Genomic DNA, 22,604 nt, shown 5'->3' with positions numbered 1-22,604 from the left:
GACTTGGGATAGACACATACACAAATGTGACGGAGTTGAACTAGTTTGTTGGCATGCTACACAATTTTCTAGCAGTCCCTATAGAGTGCAACGGCCAAAAATCAATTGAAATACATTTGGCGCAACTATAACATATGTCTGGAATGCATTATAAGTTTCTCTTTAGGTTTTGTTATGGGTAGAGAGTTTGAAATATAGCGAGAGAGTCATCTATATATTATTTTTGTTTAAAAGGAAACTTTCCCTTTTGTGTCCCTACCGCCCGTATCGACCCTTAATACGCCAACCAAAGACACATTGAACAACTTTATATCTTTAGCACTGGAGTGTCCATCTCTATCGCTCGACTAACAATATTCAACGCGGGACTTTACTTTTGAAAAAAAAAAACATTTTTAGAAAAACCTTTATTTGGACAAATAATAAACATACGCACAAAAAAAAAACTAACAAAAATGCTTGTGGTGTGTTGCTATCGATACCCTTCAGTTGTCTTCAACGTATCAGAAAACACGAAGTAGGTGTGTCACAGACCAGAAAAGTCCATTGTACACGTTTCGACATATCCGTCTTGAACTGCTGCTAAATATTAGGACAGTCATCATATCCAGTATATGTTATGTCCAGCATATTCTGAGAAATGCGTGTATTTGTTGTACAAACAGATGTACTGACGAACAGACGGAAGGACAAGGCGATTGCAATTAAATATAAGCAAAGACAACCTTTGACTTTGGACAGCTTCCATAAATAAATGGCGGGTTGGAATTATTTTTAAAAATTTTAAGAAAGCAAAAAGAGGGACATGCAATACAAATCTTTAGGGATTTTTTCTTTTGATCCGGTGTTGGTCTGTCCTCTCTTGGTTGCCATTTTTTCTTGGTTTCTACACTCGTGGCTGCTTAGGTGAAATTGTCCACTATAGCTGGCATAGCTAATTTTGTTAGAATTGTTGCAACAGCTACTGGAAAGCCACAATACTGTCATTTGTTTTCACTAAAGTTGTGAGTACGAACCCTGCACGTGGCAGGAACGTTCGTCTGCAACTAAATTGACTAGTTTATATATCACAACTCGTTCGCTATGCCCATGTCTGTAGTGACATTTTGGATTTCAATGAACGTAATCTATGTATTCTGGTAAATTATTAAGTCAGGGATTTCGTTGCAAAAAATAACTTAAATCCTGTACATGATTCTTTCATATATAGATACACAGATTTGGTTTGTAAGTTTGGCTGTACCTGTAGAAACTGGATAGCACATCCTAATTTTTACGGAGATGTTGTTTACCGAGTCCAAAAACTTAGATACGATCCAGATAAACTTATCGATCTTTTCAATAAACTTATTCTAAAAGGTTACCTATTCAACACTAATGAGATCTTTGAATATTGTTTTTAATGGTATATATATTGATTTTGTGATCTGCAAATTAAAACCAAACTAAATAATATTGTTACTTGTATAATGCATAAGCATATTCACGGTTCTCCTGTAATTTGGTATTGCACAAGGTCGTGTTTTTCTCTGACTGTTAATGACGTCTGTAAACAAGATTCATTGGATGTTGGATGTGTACTGATTGATATTTTAGTCTAAGATAAATGTTTTTTTAATTAGTTGTTATTGCCTTTGAACTATAGCTGTCGGTAACTGCGAGTACGCTCAGATCTGTATTTAGTGTGTTTTTTGTTGTGGTTTGCAATGTCCGGTCTGTGCTTTGTATCGATCTGATGAGTTCGGTTCTTTTTAACTTATTTTGATATTTTGTTCATATATTGTGCTTTAACACCACTGTCCCAGGTAAGGGGAGGGTTTACAGCCCGCAAACATGTTTAACCCCGCCACATTCGCTATGCGCCTGTCCCAAGTCAGGAGCCTGTAATTCAGTGGTTGTCGTTGGTTCATCTCTGTCATATTTATTTTTGGTAAATTGTTTTGTTATAAATCACGCCGTTAGTTTTCACAATTGAATTGTTTTATATTTTTTATGCCGGGGCCTTTGTAGCCGATTATACGGTTTGGGTTTTTCTCATTACTAAAGGCCGTATGGTTGTCTTTAATTGCTTACATCCACTTCATTTGAACTTTGGTGAATAGTTATCTAATTGGCAATTATACCACATCTTATTGTTTTAGGATTGCCAGTTTTCCTGCCGCATGTCGGTGGTTCTCTCCAGGCACTCTGGCTTCCTCCATCAACAACTGGCCGCTACGATGTATAGCCAAAAGTGCTGAAAGTGGCGTTTAACACAAACAATCAACCAATCGAAACATAAATTATACAAGATCGATCCACTATGAATGTATTTACCTTCTTCAGAAACAATTAATAATTCACTAATCAGTAAAACACAAAATGAACTTCATTTCATGCAGATAATATAAAACCATTGCATATTTTAGATATTTTTATTTCTTCGCTACAATTCCCTTGCATATAAATCTATAATCTAGACAATAACAGATCTTTAAAATATTGAGCACCTTATCATAAATTTTTCTTCAAAAATTGCACAAGGTCATTCATTGCACGAATTCCTACTTGAAATGGCATGGGACCGTCAAAAAAGAAAATCATACCATGGAAACCATCTGCATAATGTGCCAAATGCACTTTAGCACCAGCCTTTTTTAGGCGCTGATAATAGATTAGTCCGTCATCACGTAAAACGTCATATCCGGCTGTTAACACATATGTAAGCGGCAAGTCTTTGTATTTTGCGTCCGGCACCATCAGAGGTGAAAAATCAGGGTTTAAAATTGTCTCTTGTATTTTATCTGATAATTCAGTTTTTCCAAAATTTGTTTTTTTCTTCATATTTCGTAAACTTGGTGTTCTTATATGTTCCGTCATGTACCAATCTGGACTAACATATTTAGCATACAATGATTCTTTCAGTTTTTGAGACGTGTGTCTGTTAGCTAAGATATCATCAATATAGTTGTAACTGATATTTCCATAATTTAGCCAATAGGTCAACATGGACACATCGGTAAGCATTCCTGGAATGTAATCTTTATTTTCAATATATGACGGTGTTTGTAGATCAAATAATTGTAAACAAGGGTAAATTGGGACGGAAATTTTGATTTCTTTCTTCATTGCCATAGCAACGGCTGCTGATAAGTGGCCTCCTGCACTGTCACCGGAAATAGCTACACGTGACGGATCTACATGTAAAGATTTTGCGTTATTGACGACGTACTTAGTTGCAGTTAAACAGTCTTCGAAGGGTATTGGATGAGGATGCTCTGGCGACTGTCTGTAACTGTAAAACAAGACAAAACAAAAAACTTATATTATAACATCATTTTCATATTGCAATAAACAATTTTTTAATGTCATGAAAGGAAATGTTTTTTAGTACTTTTTTTTCCAAGCCAATATGAAACAAGGATATGTGTCCAAAAGACAACAGGCCCTGCTTACACCTTTATATTTCTATATATATATATATATATATGCAAAGAACCGCAAATGTGGATCAAAACCATGATTTGTCATAATCATTGAAAGTTCCTATCAGAGTGAACATGGATGTGTGCTATGTTTCATGTTGACTTGACCACAACTTCATCTACTACAAATTTCACTATCTTATACCGGTCATAAAAAAGAAACATTATCAAAAGCGCCATTTCTTGATTAAAGGAAAGAGTCTAAGCAGACACAATATCAAAAGCTAGTGACCTATATAATATACTGTATTTGATTGAAGACTTCAAACAGAAAATGCTATTTCACATTATATCTTTGTCATTTTGCATAGTATGTAACAGTGTAAACTGAAGCCATTTGTTTATCACACTTGCAGATTACAAATAAAGCGGATAGTTTCTCATCATACATGTGTAAATAAAATAGGATAACCATAGCATTTCTCATCATACATGTGTAAATAAAATAGGATAACCATAGCATTTCTCATCATACATGTGTAAATAAAATAGGATAACCATAGCATTTCTCATCATACATGTGTAAATAAAATAGGATAACCATAGCATTTCTCATCATACATGTGTAAATAAAATAGGATAACCATAGCATTTCTCATCATACATGTGTAAATATAATAGGATAACCATAGCAGTCTATTCAATTGAAAATTAAATGATAAATTGTGTACACTCACCTCACAGAAACTACAACCATACCAACTCGCTTAGCTAATGCCCTTGTTGCTCCGTCATACACATCTGAAAAAAATTGTTAATATAAACATAAGAAGATGTGGTATAATTGCCAATGAGACAACTCTCCACCAGAGACCAAATGACATACAAGTTAACAACTATAGGTCACCATTACGGCCTTCAACAATGAACAAAACATATAACGCATAGTCGGCTAGAAAAGACCCCGAAATGACTAAATTAATGTAAAACAATTCAAACGAGAAAGCTAACGGCCTGATTTATGTACAAAATAATCAACGAAAAACAAATATGATAGACAGCAACAAACGACAACCACTGAATTACAGGCTCCTGACTAAGCATTGATATTTATAACCATTCATACAACAATAAAAATAGTAACGACAGCTGCACGGTACTCTTAAATAACACAGATGTTTATACTGTAGACGTGGAAATTTTCGAGCGGGTGTTATTTTCAATTATTTCGCAATCACATTAATTGCGCGTAAATGCCCCTTTCGCGATTCGTTTGTATACAAATCAGCATTATATATGTGAAGGGACAACTTCCGTTCGATTCGCAAATTTGACCCCCGAATGAAAGTTTTGTGTATTGAAAAATAACAAACCGCTCAAATTTTCGACATTTCCAGTAAAATATACAAATCATATATTTCGTTTACCGACGTTATACCTCTAAGCTAAGCATACCCAGTAAATGTTATTAGTAGCAATGGACCAATTGAGATATCTTTTTTGCTATCAAAAATAACCTTGAAAACACAGGCACTTGTCTTATTGAAAATAAAACCTATTTACTTTAATATTAAAGTATATATACTAGGTATTTTGTTCAGAGACAAGTGCATGTGCTTGAAAAGCTAAAACGTAATATGACGTACGGACTAATCATCACGCACAAAACAGTCGCGTTTCTAAAATAAAAATGCAGCTTTTTGTAAATCCATTAGAGTCAAACGCAGTTTTTTCTTCTTAACCTTGATAAAGATCGATAATTTCGATATATTTGATTGTTTGTTTCCTAAAACATGACAGTTATTGAATACTGCTAATGATATACAGTGTACTAACAATTGTACCTATATACGTACAGATAAGTAAATCATGACCAACCAAAAAATGATACACTAATGTTGGTCTATAAGTGTAACTAACTACAAATAACCTGGTCCAAACACCGCCATTATAATACACTAATATTGGTCTATACGTGTAACTAACTACAAATAACCAGGACCAACCACCTCCATATAATACATTAATGTAGGTTTATATGTGCACCTACAGATAACCAGGACAAAGTAATGACATGATAATACACAAATATTGGTATAAACTTCTCCCTACCTATACATAACCACCAACAACTACCATAATAATACATAAAGGCTTGTCTATACATGTACCTAACAATGGCCAACCACCGCAGTATAATAAAATACTTAAATGCCGATTTATATATGTACCTACCTACAGAAAACCATGACCAACCACCGCCATGATAATACACTAATACTGATCTATCCGTATACCTACCAACAAATAACCAGGACCAAACACCGCCATGATAATACACTAATGCTGGGCTATACGTATACATACATTCAAATAACCAGGACCAACCACCTCCATGATAATACACTAACATAGTGTTATATGGTCACCTACTTACAAATGACCAGGACCAACCACCTCCATGATAATACACTAATATAGTGTTATATGTGCACCTACTTACAAATGACCAGGACCAAACACTGCCATGATAATACACTAATATAGTGTTATATGTGCACCTACTTACAAATGACCAGGACCAAACACTGCCATGATAATACACAAATAGTGATATAAACGTCGCCCTACCTATACATATATAACCACCAACAACTACCATAATAATACATTAATCATAGTCTATACTTGAACCTACCTACAGATAACCAGGACCAACCACCGCCATGATAATACACTAATGCTGGTCTTTTGTTTGATTTAAGATTGACAGGTTCATAAACTCTCACACCAACTCCATCAAACTCTGTATCATATATCTACAGTAGATACACAAATGTATGCAGTAATAACTGTTTTATTTGAGTAAATCACGGTTATTTTTTTACTATTAAATTTTCTTATCTAAGATTTGTCTATATATATATGGGCTTGTATTATATTTGCCTTCGGGTTTATATGATCCGTTCATCCTATTTTGACTCCTCAAAATTCCAGAGTCTATACTAAATTGAGGTAAATTATGTGGCCTTCCAATAACCGTTTCGATTCCTAACATCACTGAAGAGACATTAATTGTCGAAATCCGGATATGGTGTACAAAAAATCTTTGCACCTTTGTTTGCGGTATACCATCTTTGCCGCAAGTTTATTCTTTTCTGTTTGGTATTAATTTATAAATAAGATCCATTTATTACACCTTGTGATCCGTTTATTTGGCAATCGCCAATGGCAGTCAGCAGGATTTAAGAACATTTGTTGTTCGACCTGTTAGTCAAATGCGTTTTGTTAAAATATACTTTTTCACTTTTTTGGTCTTTTGGAAAATGTTGTTTGTGCTGTATTTAGACCCCTCTAACAAGAAATTTGTTTTGCATGCACACGTATAAAAATTGCGGTTTTTATCCAACGCAATCATAGGTTTGAACGTTGTTTTCAATTTAGACTTGTATATATATATATATATATATATTCATTCTTTCATTGATTAGTTCATTTTCTATCCGTGGAAACAAATCATTTGTGGAGTTCATAAAACTGATAAATTAATACTGAGTACACTTGAAGAAAATACGAAGGCACGTTCCAATATTCGACAAAATGGTTTGTCACAAGGGCGGATTAAAAGGGTAGGAGGATGCCCCCCCCCCCCCAAAAAAAAATCGTGGGTTAAGAAATATGAATAATAGCAATAAAAACGTTTAACGGTAAATGATGTCATACGTCATTTTTGGTTTTTTTTTTTGTTCAAAGGTTATAAAACATTAAAACTGAGATAACTCTTCAAAAGTCAGCAGGCTTGAATAGTATTAGAAAACATATAAGGCATCTACTAAAATATGCATTGCAGGCAACATCTTAATCTTTATAAAACTTGGGATAGGTTGATATCTTATGTATCTGTGTAGAGAATATCCGTGCAGTCAAAGAAAAAACAATATTTTTAAAATAATTATTGTGTTTTAATATCATATTAAAAACAGGTTCAGAAATAAGAACAATACTTATTCTAATATGCAATACCACTTGGAAGCATTTTATCTTAAAGAAAGCATTATAAATTAAACATGTTAAATAGTATTATAATTTAATTTAATTTATATCCGTGAGGGAAAAAAGAAAAGAGCATATAAGCTAATTGAAATGCATGTAAAATATATAGTTGAAGCATTCATATTGCTATGTGCAATTTTACTTTTCAACATGTAATCCTGTGCCATAACGTAGAAAGCACTTTTGTCTCCACCAATTGCAAAAATCAAAATATTGGCATAAATAGTCTTTAGGAAATCTGCAAGAGAATTCACAAGCTCTTTGTGTTTATTATGTGAATACGAATTTGGCACGTGAGTAAAATGGTTTGTTGCTTCCATAGCCCTTCGTCAACAATTAGGATTTTTTTATGTTTTACAAGCATACTTGTGTTGTAGTCAGGGAAACACAAAGAGACAATGGTAAGTTACAAGTACTGTATGTAAGAGTTGCCCGCCGTCAGACCCTCAATCGGTTAATTTGTTTGTACTTTTACATTTTAATATTTCATTTCATTCAAATACAGAAAAAAAAAACAATCTAACGTTATTAATAAGATTATCTATTATTGGAGATTTTGCCACACACACATTAAAAATACAAAGTTACAGTTTTTAGCATCGTATTGAATTTTTCACAAATCGCAATCATAAATACACGCTCTTAGTACTGAATTTACTGTACTTTCATTTAGTAAACACTGGTACTAATGTTGGTTGTATTTTTACTTATAAGATATCACAAACGCTTATATTAAAAAGAAAATAAAATCAATCGATTGCTTGACGTCCAGCAGCAGAGATTATAATGATATTTGGGACGATCGCATTGCAAGTTTATGTGGTATGAAGATACCATGCGTTGTACTAGACATATATGATAAGTCTATTATTTAACGACAAGATTACATGCATCGCAGTCCATTAAACGACGTATCATCTTAGCCTGATACTTTACAAGCCGATCAGTATTTGCCCTTACTTCATTTTGATGTGCACTAAATAAAGCAGTAAATATCAATTTTACTTAGTCTGAATTTGACCCCCTCTACCCCCTTTTAGTCTATGCGAGTGCTAGGTACACGAAACCATGAATACTCCGTAATAAAGAAGTAGCAGAAACAGTACATTGGACATTGAATGTAATAAAATATTAACTGAATTATTTAATCTTACTGGCATTTAAATTATTTACCACTTCGGATTTTGATTTCTTGTAAAAATGTACACTCTTTAAATAATTTGTCACGTATGCTTATATATGAATACAATAACATATATCTATACCTTTAGTTCTGGATCTGAACCCAAACCAAATGGACTTCCGGTGATCAGTGTTGTTAGCATCATATCAACCCCTTTTCTTGTAAATCTGCACACACCTCCGTGTACGCCAAAATTATTCAAGTAGAGGATCTAAAAAAAATGTGTATATGTACAACGATGAAATACCAAAATCATTCAAGTAGAGGATCTATGTGTTTAAACCATTGTGGTGACGTCAGCCTATTCATTTACCGTGGATTCTTTTTCTAGAATCAACGCTTCCTAAATCTGCCGCTGAAATTGACTCACCAAATTATATTCAATTGTTTCCTTTGTGTGCCTAATTTCATTAAGTTTGAATTGGCTAATTTACTGATTTCTGTTCACTAATGGAAATAATTTAAAAACTTACCTTTAATTTTTGTAATTTTTATATGCCTTCACTGGGAATCGAACCCTTCCTTGAAATCTCTTATGTGTCACTGACATCAACACATCGACGAAACCTCTCGGCTACCAATGGGTTACACTATAGATGTCTATTTTATATATTTAAATGAACATCTGATTTACATCGGTTCATCGGACACACAGGGCTTGTACCTTTATATAGACACAATAGGCAGTCGTATAGTATGAGTTGGTAGCCGCGAGGTTAGCATGGTTAACATCAATGAGTTAAAGATAGGGTTTTGTCGGTTTAGGTTCGAATCCCTGTATTCTCTCTGTTGTTCCAATTCTTAAGTTATCCTGTTTTTTTCTAATTTTGCATGTTATAGTGTATATTTTTGTAATAATGGCGAGTTTTATTGTGTTTTTTTATTATTATTGGCTATTTCACATGTTTGAAACAAAAATGATTACATTCTATTTGTCAATTTTTGTTTTATAAATATAATATGATTTCATCTGTTTTACTACATAATTTTACAAAGGTTTGTTCGCAAATTCCTATGCGAGAAAATCGTGATGTGCCTAGAGTGCTAGAAAAATTTCGATAACATACTTATTATATATACTTTATATATGCTTTTTGGTCGGGTTGTTGTCTCTTTGACACGTTCCCCATTTCCATTTTCAATTTTATTTGAAATAATTTCGAATATGTCTTATTTTTAATAAACAGATAATATTCATATGCCTGGTAATATAAAGATCTTTAAAGGTAGAAGTGTTATATTTGTATTTTGTTAACGAATTAATTGTGATCTGAGATTTATCAATGCATCGTTGGACACGATGACATGGTTATTTAAACTCACTTACAATACCTTCTAATTAAGTAAAGGCTTTAATTTTGAAAAGAAATTAACACAATAGTTTAAGTTATAGATACAATGGATAAGCGTAGATTCATGAAAAACAAACCATTCGCCCTCCGGGCTCATGGTTTCTTTTTCAAGAATCCACGCTTATCCATTGTATCTATATAACGTATATGTACAACGATGAAATACTAGCATTTGATTAAATAATTCCGTTTCATTCATTCATTAATTCGTTCAATTTGTTTGTAGACACACAGAAACTTTAATGAACCAACATACTTTAGTCTGGGAGACCATGATTAATGTATTAGTTGTAATAGGCTTTGGACTAGTTTTTCAAGTAAAGTCGTGGCACAATGATTTGGTTTTGCAGAGTGAGTGTACCGGGTTTAGTGAATGGAGAGGAAGTGCACTGACTGTCATCTGAAAGAGAGAACTATGGATAGAGGCAAAAAGTAATGTCTTACAGATTATTTTGAGAAATAAAAAAATAGCTGTTTCACATGATTTGTATGTGCAGTCACACCTGTTAAAGATGGTACATAATAATGGTTGTCAATAAATATTGTTCAAAGAATGAGGGTAAACTCCCTATAAATTGTATGGTCAAGACTAAGGTATCATTCTAGCTTTAGAATAGTTACAGGAATCACTATGTTGCAACATACATGCCAAATTCCTATTTAACTCTCTACTGAAATATATTGAGCACTTAGTTTATCAAAAAAGAACAACAGGGATTAGCAAAAATAGTAGACAGTAAAACAGACGTTGCGACCACACCAAAGAAAAAGAGAGACAGAGAGAGAATGGAATTTCATTAATTTTAATTTCACAAAGCTTGTTACAAAATTCGAATAAAATAAAGAATTAAAATAATCATATCAGAGTTACTGTACCATGTTAAGAAAATGAAGACGAGGGGTATTGGTGGATCCAGGATAGAACTTAGAGGGTGAACGCCCCACCACCTTTTTGATCGCCAAACATAAATTTTAAAATCAAGTTTTTCACGATTTATATGAATTTTTAAAATCGTCCAAAAAAATCCGTTTTCCGGGGAAAATAGCTGCTACTCATGATTTTTATTTGCAGTCACACCTGTCATAGATTGTACATATATTTTCTATAAATATTTTTTTAACACTGAGGATAAACTATTATAAACTGTATTGTCAAAAATAAGGTAACTTGCTAGTTTTCATACAATTGCAGGAATCACCTTTTGGCGACATACACCAGTGGCGGACCCAGAATAGGGCGATCCACCCCCCCCCCCCTTTTGATTGCAAAAAAAAATAATAAACTACCACGATTTAAATGATTTTGAAGCATAAAGTTGTTCTAATTTTTTTAGTCTCTCCCCGCTCGAGCTCGAAGTATCTAATAAATTTTATGGAATCACGCCCCCCACCCCCCTTTTCAAAATAATTTACATTCTAAATTATTATTTTACTCTCCACTGAAATATTGAACACTATATAAAAAGGATTATAGGGAGTAGCGTGAATAGTAGTAAGTACTGCAGACGGTGAAACCACATCAAAGAGAGAGAAAATGGCATTTCATTAATTTTGACAAAGCTTGTTACAAAATTCGAAAAAGCAAGAAAGCATAAAAATTTATGGATAAGGCAGGTAAAACAAAAATTAAAAATCAATTTTCCTAGTACCAAAAATCTTAATTCAGGCTTTAACAACCCATTAACAACCATATTAAATTGTTACTGTTAAGAATCAGTCGGAGGATGGTTATTGGTTTGGAAGAACACACCAAATTGACCACGTATTACACATGTATTTAAAAAGCTGGTTTGATAAGTGCCAAAAAGCCAAAAAGTATAGTGTTCCATATATATATGCAAACATATGCATGATTGATTGTTGCGTCCAGTGGCAAATATTTTATGCATGTTCAGGACGATATGCAAACAGGTCTATATAATGCAGAGAAAAACAGTAATTCCTGAGGAGATAACTCACTAATAGAAAAACAATTTTTAACTTAAATCTTTTTTTTAATTCTTTATTAAAATTTACACGCTCAGGACTGCAGAATAAATTATGCATCATTTCTTGTCATGCATTTTTACAACAAAACTATATGCATTTTACTTTCACACAACTTAATTGTGGGCTATGTTGGAAGGGGTTGGTCTTTTCACCACCGAACACCACCGCACACCCAAAAAGACCACTAACCCTTAAGAAAAACAGTAATGTTACACAATAAAACAATTAATTCGATTAAATTACGTAAAATTTAATCCTATTCTCATGTTTTCACATTTTTATGTGCATTACTGATGTTAAAGTTGAGAATCAAAATTTTAAAAAACGCTTCCGGATCCAGCAATATTTTTTCCGGATTTACATTTTCTGTATTTCATTATATATTATCTTATGGTCTTTACTTTTCAATTATTAGAAATAAATTCATGAAATCGTTCAAATAAGTTGAAACATTTTATTTAATGTGAAATTATCACAATAAATTATATTTAAAAAAATGTTAGACTTGACTGAAGTGTACTGTTCTGACAACAGCCCTGCAAGACTGTCCTTTTTGGTTCTCTTGTTATCATTTCTTATTAATTTATGTAACTATGTATAAACATATTCATCCTCGTTCAGAAGGTAAGTAAAATATATAAATAAAGATGAAAACAATATATTTAGGTGTGTTAGATGGTATTTTAATGTGTTCGGCGGTGTGCGGTGGTGAAAAGACCTACCGTGCATGGTTGATATACTGCCTTGATATATATATATATAATAATGTAATTAGGTAATAAAAAAGAAAGAGCTTTGGTAAATAAGTAGTTGAAAACGAGAAAACCCTATGACGAACCTCAATGTATATATAAAGGTAGACTTAAGATCATTGTGTGTCCGTTTTGGATTGTCAGGGGCGTAGGAGCCGCGAGGGGCGGTGAGTGGTGGGTTAGGGGTCAAATATAAAATGAAAATGATAGAGGACTCTGACTATCTATTAGACTATAAAAGTTTTTTTCTTTTTTCTTCTTTCTTTTTTGCTTGTCACTTTCAGAAGTTTGCGCACCCCCCCCCCCCCCCCTTTTTTTCTCTCCACTACTCCTACGCCATTCATTGTGTTCACAATTGAACATGCGCCATCGACATGATCGAGGTCTCATTAAAACATAAAGGTGTAATAGTGTAGAGGACAGTGTCGGATGATTATGTATCATGTAAACATAAAGATTATTTTACCACTTTGCCCATTGTTCTGAGTGATGTATCTAGTATTCTGGCGCTCCATACTTCCGTAACTCCTTCTGGTACCTGTGTATCCATATAGTTAAACAAACACAGTGCCAATATACCCACTATAATTGCAAAAACAGATTGCTTCAAAATATTCCATAGCAATGAGCCCTACAAAAATAAACGATAATGTATGTTTATCGAGACTCGCTTCAAAATATTACATATCACTGAGCCCTACAAAAAACGATAATGTACGTTTATCGAGACTCGCTTCAAAATATTAAATATTAAATATCAATTAGCCCTACAAAAAAAACGATAATGTGTTTTATCGAGACTCGCTTCAAAATATTCCATATCACTGAGCCCTAGAAAAACGATAATGTACGTTTATCGAGACTCGCTTCAAAATATTCCATATCAATGAGCCCTACAAAAAAACGATAATGTACGTTTATCGAGACTCGCTTCAAAATATTCCATCTCACTGAGCCCTACAAAAAACGATAATGTATGTTTATCGAGACTCGTTTCAAAATATTCCATATCAATGAGACCTACAAAAAAAAACGATAATGTACGTTTATCGAGACTCGCTTCAAAATATTCCATATCAATGAGCTCTACAAAAAAACCATAATGTATGTTTATCGAGACTCGCTTCAAAATATTCCATATCATTATCACTCAGTCTTACAAAACGATAATGTATGTCTACAGAGACTCCGGTTCGTCTATTTCATTGTTGGTGTGGCTACATGGAAGATCTGTCAGTTGGAAAGAGTTTAGTTGTTTATTGAAGGCCGAAATCTTTTTCAGAAATTTTTTTTTTTACAAATATCTATCAATTTAGTCTATTACCAAAATATGTGTCACGAAAATTCAAACCTTGGCATCAAAATAAATTCAATTTTCATTTAATAATATGTGGTTTTCTTTGTAAAACAAGTCAATTAATGCATTCTGAATTTACTTTTTTCTTCCTCCCTTTTTTGCCTGTCAATTGCTTCTAAAAACTTCTGGTATACCCCAAGTGTGTGTAATGCATTAATTAGATTGGTAACTTGTTCTTGTTTTGCTTAACTGGTCATTTATGAGGGTCTAGATGGGGTTTACAGAATATAAAATACTGAGCAATAAAATAAAGAATAGAGAATAATGGGAAAAAGATACAAAGAACAGAGAAAAATGACCTAAAAAATTATAGAATACAGAATTAAAGGACCTCCTATCCAGACCCTTATTTATAACAAATTTCGAATTTTCAGTAATGTACCAAATGAAGCTCAAATGAAGATTTGTAGAATCTATGAGTTTTTCCGCCAATAAAATATATGATTTACATCTATTTTGGCTATTTCAAAATATATACAATTTCGTGTTTAGCGTAATTTCGACATATCCAACGCTCTTTTTCAGCGGAATATGCCGATGTTTGCCGATTATTCATACAGAATCAGTGTTCTATAAACATTTCAAATTATTTTGTTTATGTTTTTGGAATTAATAAATGTATTAATGGTAGTAAAAAAAAAGTATCTTTGTAAAAAGTGCAATTACGTTTTTGAAACTCACGTCAATAAAAGATAAAGTTATCACTTCACAAAAAGGAGTAGTTATAACACAACAGCATTCAATATAGAAATTTGTCTATCCTGTTACATGTACTATATGCAGAAAGTAACAGAATAGACTACAACTTCAAAATTGAGAGTGTATAAATATACACTTTTTTACAATAGTTACCAAACACTTTTTTTTAATTCAGGGAGACTCAGTACTTGATATTGCGTTTATTAGAAATTTAAGAAGAAGAAGAAGAAGAAGAAGAAGAAAAATAATGGAATAGAAAAAAAATTGGTATAATCCATTGCGGGTTGTTAGTTTCACAACCTTAAAAAACAAATTATTACAGACCTGTATTTCGGTATAACATGGAAAAAAGTATAACAAAAATACCAAAATCCAAGGCAAATTCAAAATGGGGAAGTCTATAAAAACTGACAAAATGAAATGCTATCAACGCCGGCTATCAATTAACGGAACAAGTGAAAAATAACTGCCATATTCCTGACTTGGTACAGGCATTCAGTTCCAAAGAAATGGAAATTTGACAACAAATCTCATATAGTGTAGGCTTTACCTTGAAAACTTTTTCTTGGTTTAAGAAAAACGTACAGAAAACCTTTTCTTAATAGACACAAATGCTCAGTCTGAAAACAGTTTGACAAAATATTGCACTACCTATCAAACATGTTTCTATATAATCGTGTATGACATCGTTAATTTAAGATTGCAATCTTTCAATCATATTATCAGATTATGGCGAGATACTAGTATATAAGATCAATATGAAACCTGCATTGCTGTCATTGTTATTGTTTAAATATTTTTATTTATTTTTTTTTCTGGCTTTCCATACATTTGGTGTGCTATATCTACTTTTTGATCTGAAGTTTATAATTTCCTCCTTGAACATGCCATTGTCATTTATTCGCACTCGATGTAAGTAGTATCGTCCGTGCACAGATGCTAGACGTGCAGAACTGGATTCTAACCACGTGTCAGCCCACATGCAGGCCAGCTGCTACAACTTCAAGGCCAGGAAGACACGTTTAAATTGGACATATTATTCCGACTTCCGAGTTTACCCGTCTTTGATCCGACTCCTAAATGCTCGGTGCTTAGTTGAGATTCTACACATTATAGTTTTGATGTCTTTGACGCGTCCAACAATCGAAGCATTCGGGGTTAAGATTCTAGCACCATGGCAAAGAAACAATTAAGCTGCAAAGCACCAATTAATGCCATAATTACCTTCAACTTGGCATCATGTTCGTGTATCAGTTTGCCCAGATCTTTTCCTCCTTCCTTCTTTTTGTGCCCTTTTTGTACCATTGTTCAGCTGAAAATTACAGCTAAATTTAAAACATATGGTATTCCACGTTACGTTTTTATTATCAAAAATAGGAAATACGATTCGGTAGTTTTTTTCTAAATTTATTGTAGTTATCTCCCTTTGGCCGATCATTGGTCTATTTTTACACTTACAACTTTTCAACTTCGTACTTTATTTGGCCTTTTTAACTGTTTTGATTTTGAGTGTCACTGATGAGTCTTTCCTAGACGAAAGCCGAGTCTGGCGTTCAAAAATTCTGATCATGACATATATGATTTCAAAATTTGTTCATGTAATTTCTTTTCGTCAACGTTTATACGTTAGAATTCCAAACTGCACAAAAGTTTTACATAGTATATGTTTCAAAATTAAGTATTCCCGTATCAATATTATTGATCTAAGTGAATCTGATAAACTGGTTCATGTATACAAAGTGGTTACTAGTTAATTATGAGTGGCAGTATTCAACCATCTGTGGCTTCGTACCTTCCTTTGGTAGCGATCAAATTTTGCGAATTTTCTAGATTGAGCACAAGGTGGACTATATTGGTTTCTAGATATCTTTTGATTGTTTGTGTCCTTGGGTTGCTGTCTCATTTACGTATACACTCAACGTTTCTTATTATTCATATTTAGTTATATCACTGTCCTCCTTCCTGTATTTTAAATTATGAACTATACACGTATTATTAGGTAGCACCCGTCCTATAATCACGCAGAAGGTGATTTATATACTCAAATAGTGAGTTTTGATATGTTGTTCAGAAAGCAAAGTTATATCAAAAGCTACACATATGATTTCTACTCTAAACTGTTTTCAGATTATGTTCTGTAAATGGAGAAAACTCCCTGATCTCCAGCCTATTATTTTTTTTTACTTTCGAGTAGATTTTCTTCCATGAATAAGCAGTCATGGGACGAACCATTATCCATTTCATGAAAGTTAGTAAAATAACAAAGTTTCAAAGTATGTTTAGGCTTGTTTATTTATGTTAACTACTTTTGTTTAACATTGCATGACATTTATATTGACTGATTCATATTAAGAACTACTGATAAAACACAAGTTTGCTGTTCTATATATAATTTGACCACTGGCTAGACTCGAGGCATCACTAAGTGCCTTTTACAGCTTATAAATATAAGAAGATGTAGTATGAGTGCCAATGAGACAACTTTCCATCCAAGTCACAGTTTCTAAAAGTAAACCAGTATAGGTCAAAGTACGGCCTTCAACACAGAGCCTTGGCTCACACCGAACAGCAAGCTATAAAGGGCCCCAAAAATGACTATAAGTGTAAAACCATTCAAACAGGAAAACCAACGGTCTAATCTATATAAAAACGAGAAACGAGAAACACTTATGAACCACATCAACAAACGACAACCACTGAACATCAGGTTCCTGACAGGTGCAAACAAATGCAGCGGGTTTGAATTAGTTTTTTGGCGCTAAACCCTCCCCCTAATCTAGTCAACCTTGCTTATAGTTCTAGTATGTAATGCATAATGCTATACCACTTGTCTCAACTCGATCCATTTTCCAAGTCTTAGAGAAATTCGCGTTTTGTAAATTTATCCATATACATGTATGAGAGATTGTGTCAAATTAAGGCTCTTGAAATAGCACCAAAAGTGCAGAAGAGGTTTTTTTTCCAGGCGCTTGATAAATTGATATTTACGAATGCAATACGAAGATATTATCCAATGTGATATAGCCTTTATAAATCCAGTTTGAATTAGCATACCATATTCCATTCTTTTTATCATAACTACTTTCTGCTGTACTGTTATGTTTTGTAACTAATGGGCCCTCAATTTGTTCAATGCAAATATTCTATTTTTTTGTAAAGAACATGTGTAAATTACAAAACTATTATACTTATAAGGTTATTTCATATTGATTTTTTCAAATAAATAATGTTTCGCTAAGATACGAATACGAACACTTTATTAAAACCAATTATGATAGTATGCTACATGTATATATAGCTAGTCAGCCTACAGGTACCATTATGTATGTATATATATATATATATATATATGGAGGGCAGTTATATTTATGCCAGCATACATGTATTTAGCCACCAGTAGTTTAGAGCATAAATCAAATGCATAAAAAGTAACCAGACGAAAAAACGCTTGTGGTATAGATTTTTCACCGGTAATGCAAGATTCAATATAAAAAAAAAAAAAATGATTAACAAACGATTGAAGAATTAAATTTACTAAATACGGAAGTGAATGGAAACAATGAGGAAAGCAATGTGTGCATTGTCTTGTGTAACAAATGTCACTTTACTTTCTCGCTATCTTTACTGATAGTTTTTACTAAATATATATATTATGAATAGTAAAGAAGTTGTCACAATGAATATTGCAACTACGCACTTTTAAAATTGTTTCAAGTAAAGAATGCAATTAAATCTAAATTGAGTAATGTAAAATTAAGAAAGAAACAGACTGCGTTACCTGTTCTACTATAGTTCCACGTGGTTGTAGACCGGTTATGGGAAAATGCAAGGACGGGTCAAGATAAAGCTCGTTACTATCTTCTCATTATCTTAGTAGTGTGGTATTATAAATTAGAAGTACATTTCTTATCTACTTATGAATTAATAAAGTGTAGCTTTATAACAACATGTTTACTGTATAGTAAGGGAGGCCATTTGATATTGGGGAGAGCGGAGGGACAACCACCTAGCTTTTTCTATGCTGGCTTATTCATTTATAACTTTTTTTACACAATAATGTATTGCATTTTGCAGGGCAAACTATTTATTATCATCCTGCCTTTGGTTGATATTTTTTTCAGATGTTACCAGGCCAACATATGCATTTCCAAAATAAACATTCATAAAAGATGAAAACAACACGTTATAAATTGCATGCATCCGAAGCGCTTTATTGGACTTATCTTCATCAGGAACTCTCAAAGCCGAATAGCTGAAAGCCCAGGATGTATAAGAACCAAAACCGTTGAAGAAACCGATTAATAAAGGATTAATTAGGTATTGTCCATTCGTTCCCATGATACTTACCAAAGAGAAAATAATGCACAATCATATGTATTTTTATTTGAAAAATCAATGAAAACTTGATCTTCCTTCACTGTATTGGATACCCAAATGATATAAGTGTCCTGATAATCACGTTATATTACTGGATTTGTCGAATGCTTTATGTAACCTCTTTCCAAATACACATCTATCTTTTCAACAATTAAAACCGGGCTTTAGAGTTACTATAAAAGAGAGACGAAACGTACCAAAGGGACATTCAGACTCACATGTCAAAATCAAACTGACAACGCCATGGCTAAAACAGAAAAAGACCCACAGACAAACAATAGTATTCAAAACACAACATAGAAAACTGAAGACTGAGCAACACGAAATACTACATACTAAAGAGGCGGTTTGAATCAAGTGTGGATACTAAAAATTCCAAAGATCTGTTCGAGAACATATATATATATATATAAAATCTAAGTCACTTCCCTAGTTCAATTGTATAAAACATTTGGCCTCTCTATCCATTACACTAGAATTCCTCATTTCTGAACTTAAAGACAGATTGAAATAATTAGCCTGATTTTGTTCCTTAAAAAGAAATGTCAACGCAGATACAATGGGGATATTTCATACTTTGCCCCCCCCCCCCCCCCCCCCCCCCCCCCGCTCTGATTCAATCAATTTAGGGGACGTGTTTTTCAACAAACAATCGGCATTCCAATGAAAACAAACTGTGCTCCTCAACTTAGCCCTTAACTCCAATGAGGTTGAATTCATACGGGAGCCTATTAGAAAAAATGAAAAGATTCTAACATTATTCTTTAACGTCACCAAGTTCACCTTTTGCTATATAAATACTGTCCTCTCATTTAACAGTTCAAAGTTTGGCAAATTTCATATCGCCATGTCACCGCTATAGCTGGCGCTAAATTGAAAAGCAAACAATAACAGAAAACATTCAAAGTACTGACGCACAGTTTACTGGGACGATCCCAAGATATAATGGCTGATGAATTAATGATACAGATAACAATCTCTCCGTAGGCTCTCTTCATATGCAGGATAATGCATGTATTCAATGTTCCCCTTCCGATTGGACGTGACTGTGTATAAAATAACCCAACAGACACCCGCTCACGAATTTGTCTTCCTACAATCCTTGAGAAATCAAAATGGCCATAAATCTAGAATCTTGCAGCCCTTGCTTTGGATACAGAATGTTCGGTTGTCTAAATATCCTTGCTAACTATATAATATTAAAAGATGTGGTACGCTTGGCAATAAGATAACTATCCAACATAGACCAAATGAAATACGTGTAAGCAACCCTGGTTCTCCGAACAATCTTCAACCATGAGCAAATCCAATCATGTGACCGTGACATGAAAACATGTAAAACAATTCAAACGCAAATAAAACGGCCTGATTTATGAACAAAACAATAAACGAAAACAAATCTAATAGGGAGCGAGCAACGGTAATGGTTGACTTATAGGCTCCTGATTGCGGACAGGCATTTACAGAATGTGGCGGGGTTTTCGAGCCAACTGAACAACTAACTTAATAAATCATGTTTCTAACGTGAAGGAAAATAGCAATCGGTACACATCCAATGGATTTAGTGTAAAGGCTTCATTAATAGTCCAAGAAAACATGACTTTGTGCAGTCCCAAAAAAGAAGTATCTACATGATATAGTACCTTTAATAAGTATGCATAACTGTATATAGGAATACATATTTAGTTATGGCTTAATTTATTGACAACTACTTAAACAAATGTTAAGACTTGTAAAACAATATTACAAGATCTTAAATTATTACAGTGCTAAATTGATAATCTTTTCGAATGGATTTTTACAAACGATCGATAAGTTTACGCCGATGGCCGATACAATAAAACAGCCTTAGAAAATAGAATATGTCCCTTATGCCATAACGAGGTGGAAAAGGAATTCCATTTTCGTAACATGTGCAGAACTTAATAAACCTAGGATCAAAATGTTTAATGAAATTGCTAATATTGTTCCCCGTTTTAATTCAATGAGTTATAAAAACAAATTTGATTTTATATTTTCTTGTGAAGAATGTGATATATTAATTATCTTTGTTAACAGTATATGAGAGAAACAACTATAATGTCGACGTCAATACATGAACTGTGTATGATTCATGACTAATATTATAATATGTATAATCAAGATATTTGAAATGATAACTTTATAGAGGAGGCATGTTGTGATAAAAAGTATTGTAATAAATATTAACATTTTTTTCAATGCTACATGTTTGTATTGTTTTCTGTCTATCGTTTTGTTATTTATATGTTTTTCTTTCGTAACAATCCTTTTGTTTGGATTTTAAACCGTAATAAAATTCTTATTCTTATTCTTATCCACGCCTAATCAGCAGGGGATCCAGGAACTATTAACAAAAGAGAGGCGTGGTTCCATGTCAGTAAAGGGACGGGTGATGGACCAAACCTTATACCGTACTTACTTTTATGCGATTTCATAGCGATGTGAAGAATAAGAAGTAGGGAACCCATAGTCAACCTCAACTTTAACATTTATATATCCGTGACTAGGAAACAATAATGTTTAATAAATTTGACACAACTGTTTAGATTTTTCCTTTATATCTCCAGTAAAAATTGGCAATGGTTATTTTTTAGAAGTTTGTCATTTTTATCGCTATTTTGTATATGTCTTGCGAGTATAAATTAAAACATTGTTGATAATATATTAGGTAAAAGGTTAGTGGGTCAGCAACATAACACAAGACTTGTTGACTCACTAGGGTACACATTATTGCAATATTGCCCGGAAAATTCATAGGGTCTACCGGCCAATATAACGGCTCCACTTAAAACTGGAAAAAAGTACATACATGCCTGATCTCAAACATTGGACTGAAAGAAAATATAGCTTGAATTTTTCTTCACGTAGAATTATATTGTTTTTTTTCTAATTTAAAATTGCAGCATGTCATTCCCGGTAAGCTACTTCATAAAAACCCACTGATCAAACTGGATCAGAATAAAGCTGAAATATATTTTAATATTTCTTCTATTAAATCTTGATAAAGTAGTGTACAAATGTTAAATACAACTTTATCTATGCTTTAATCTTTTATATACATATACTTTTATCGCGACAAATCATTGATAATATAACATCCGGGCAATGCAAGCATTTGTATAGTAAGACTATACAAATCCTTGATCAATGCAAATTATATTATTTATCTAATTTTGAAGAAAAAAGAAGTCCCGCAATTTTAGGGCAGATTCTATTTGAGCCAATTACTAGATTTTTGAGAATGAGTGCATAGCAAAATGTAACTAACGTACGTTAGTAAATAGTAACACCATTTTTTCTTTCTTCGGATATAATTAGCGTTTTTTTGAATGGCAAAAGATGTGGCTGATAAAAATCACTTGAATCATTTAATAGATATATATAAGTAAAAATAAATAAATTGATAAAATTTGCGAT

General features: G+C 33.0%; 1 protein-coding gene across 2 annotated transcripts; it reads right to left on the bottom strand.

Moving 5' to 3' along the window:
• Positions 1-2,400: 2,400 nt before the first annotated feature.
• LOC127710513 (arylacetamide deacetylase-like) lies at positions 2,401-18,637 on the bottom strand. Of its 2 annotated transcripts, XM_052216440.1 has the most exons (7): positions 18,568-18,637; positions 16,014-16,101; positions 13,200-13,364; positions 8,723-8,851; positions 6,103-6,223; positions 4,142-4,205; positions 2,401-3,274 (listed from the first exon to the last, which is right to left on the bottom strand). In XM_052216440.1, the coding sequence occupies exons 2-7, from the start codon at positions 16,092-16,094 to the stop codon at positions 2,494-2,496; spliced, it is 1,341 nt and encodes a 446-aa protein (XP_052072400.1). In that variant the 5' UTR covers positions 16,095-16,101; positions 18,568-18,637; the 3' UTR covers positions 2,401-2,493. The 2 variants fall into 2 exon arrangements, with proteins under 2 accessions (XP_052072400.1, XP_052072399.1); XM_052216439.1 differs by lacking the exon at positions 18,568-18,637 and having other exon boundaries at positions 16,014-16,198.
• Positions 18,638-22,604: the final 3,967 nt, after the last annotated feature.

Source organism: Mytilus californianus, unplaced genomic scaffold, assembly GCF_021869535.1.
Source record: "Mytilus californianus isolate M0D057914Y unplaced genomic scaffold, xbMytCali1.0.p SCAF_8, whole genome shotgun sequence".
In the NCBI taxonomy this organism is placed as follows: domain Eukaryota; kingdom Metazoa; phylum Mollusca; class Bivalvia; order Mytilida; family Mytilidae; genus Mytilus; species Mytilus californianus.
This window is presented reverse-complemented; position numbering and strand designations above follow the sequence as displayed.

Excerpts from the sequence above, each read along its gene's own strand:
- LOC127710513 (XM_052216440.1), bottom strand. The coding sequence starts at position 16,094 with ATGGTACAAAAAGGGCACAAAAAGAAGGAAGGAGGAAAAGATCTGGGC. Across the intron at positions 6,224-8,722 it reads GTTCAGATCCAGAACTAAAG|ATATATGATACAGAGTTTGA; the intron begins GTATAGATATAT and ends TATCTACTGTAG. Across the intron at positions 4,206-6,102 it reads TTGGTCCTGGTTATCTGTAG|ATGTGTATGACGGAGCAACA; the intron begins GTAGGTTCAAGT and ends AATTTTTTTCAG.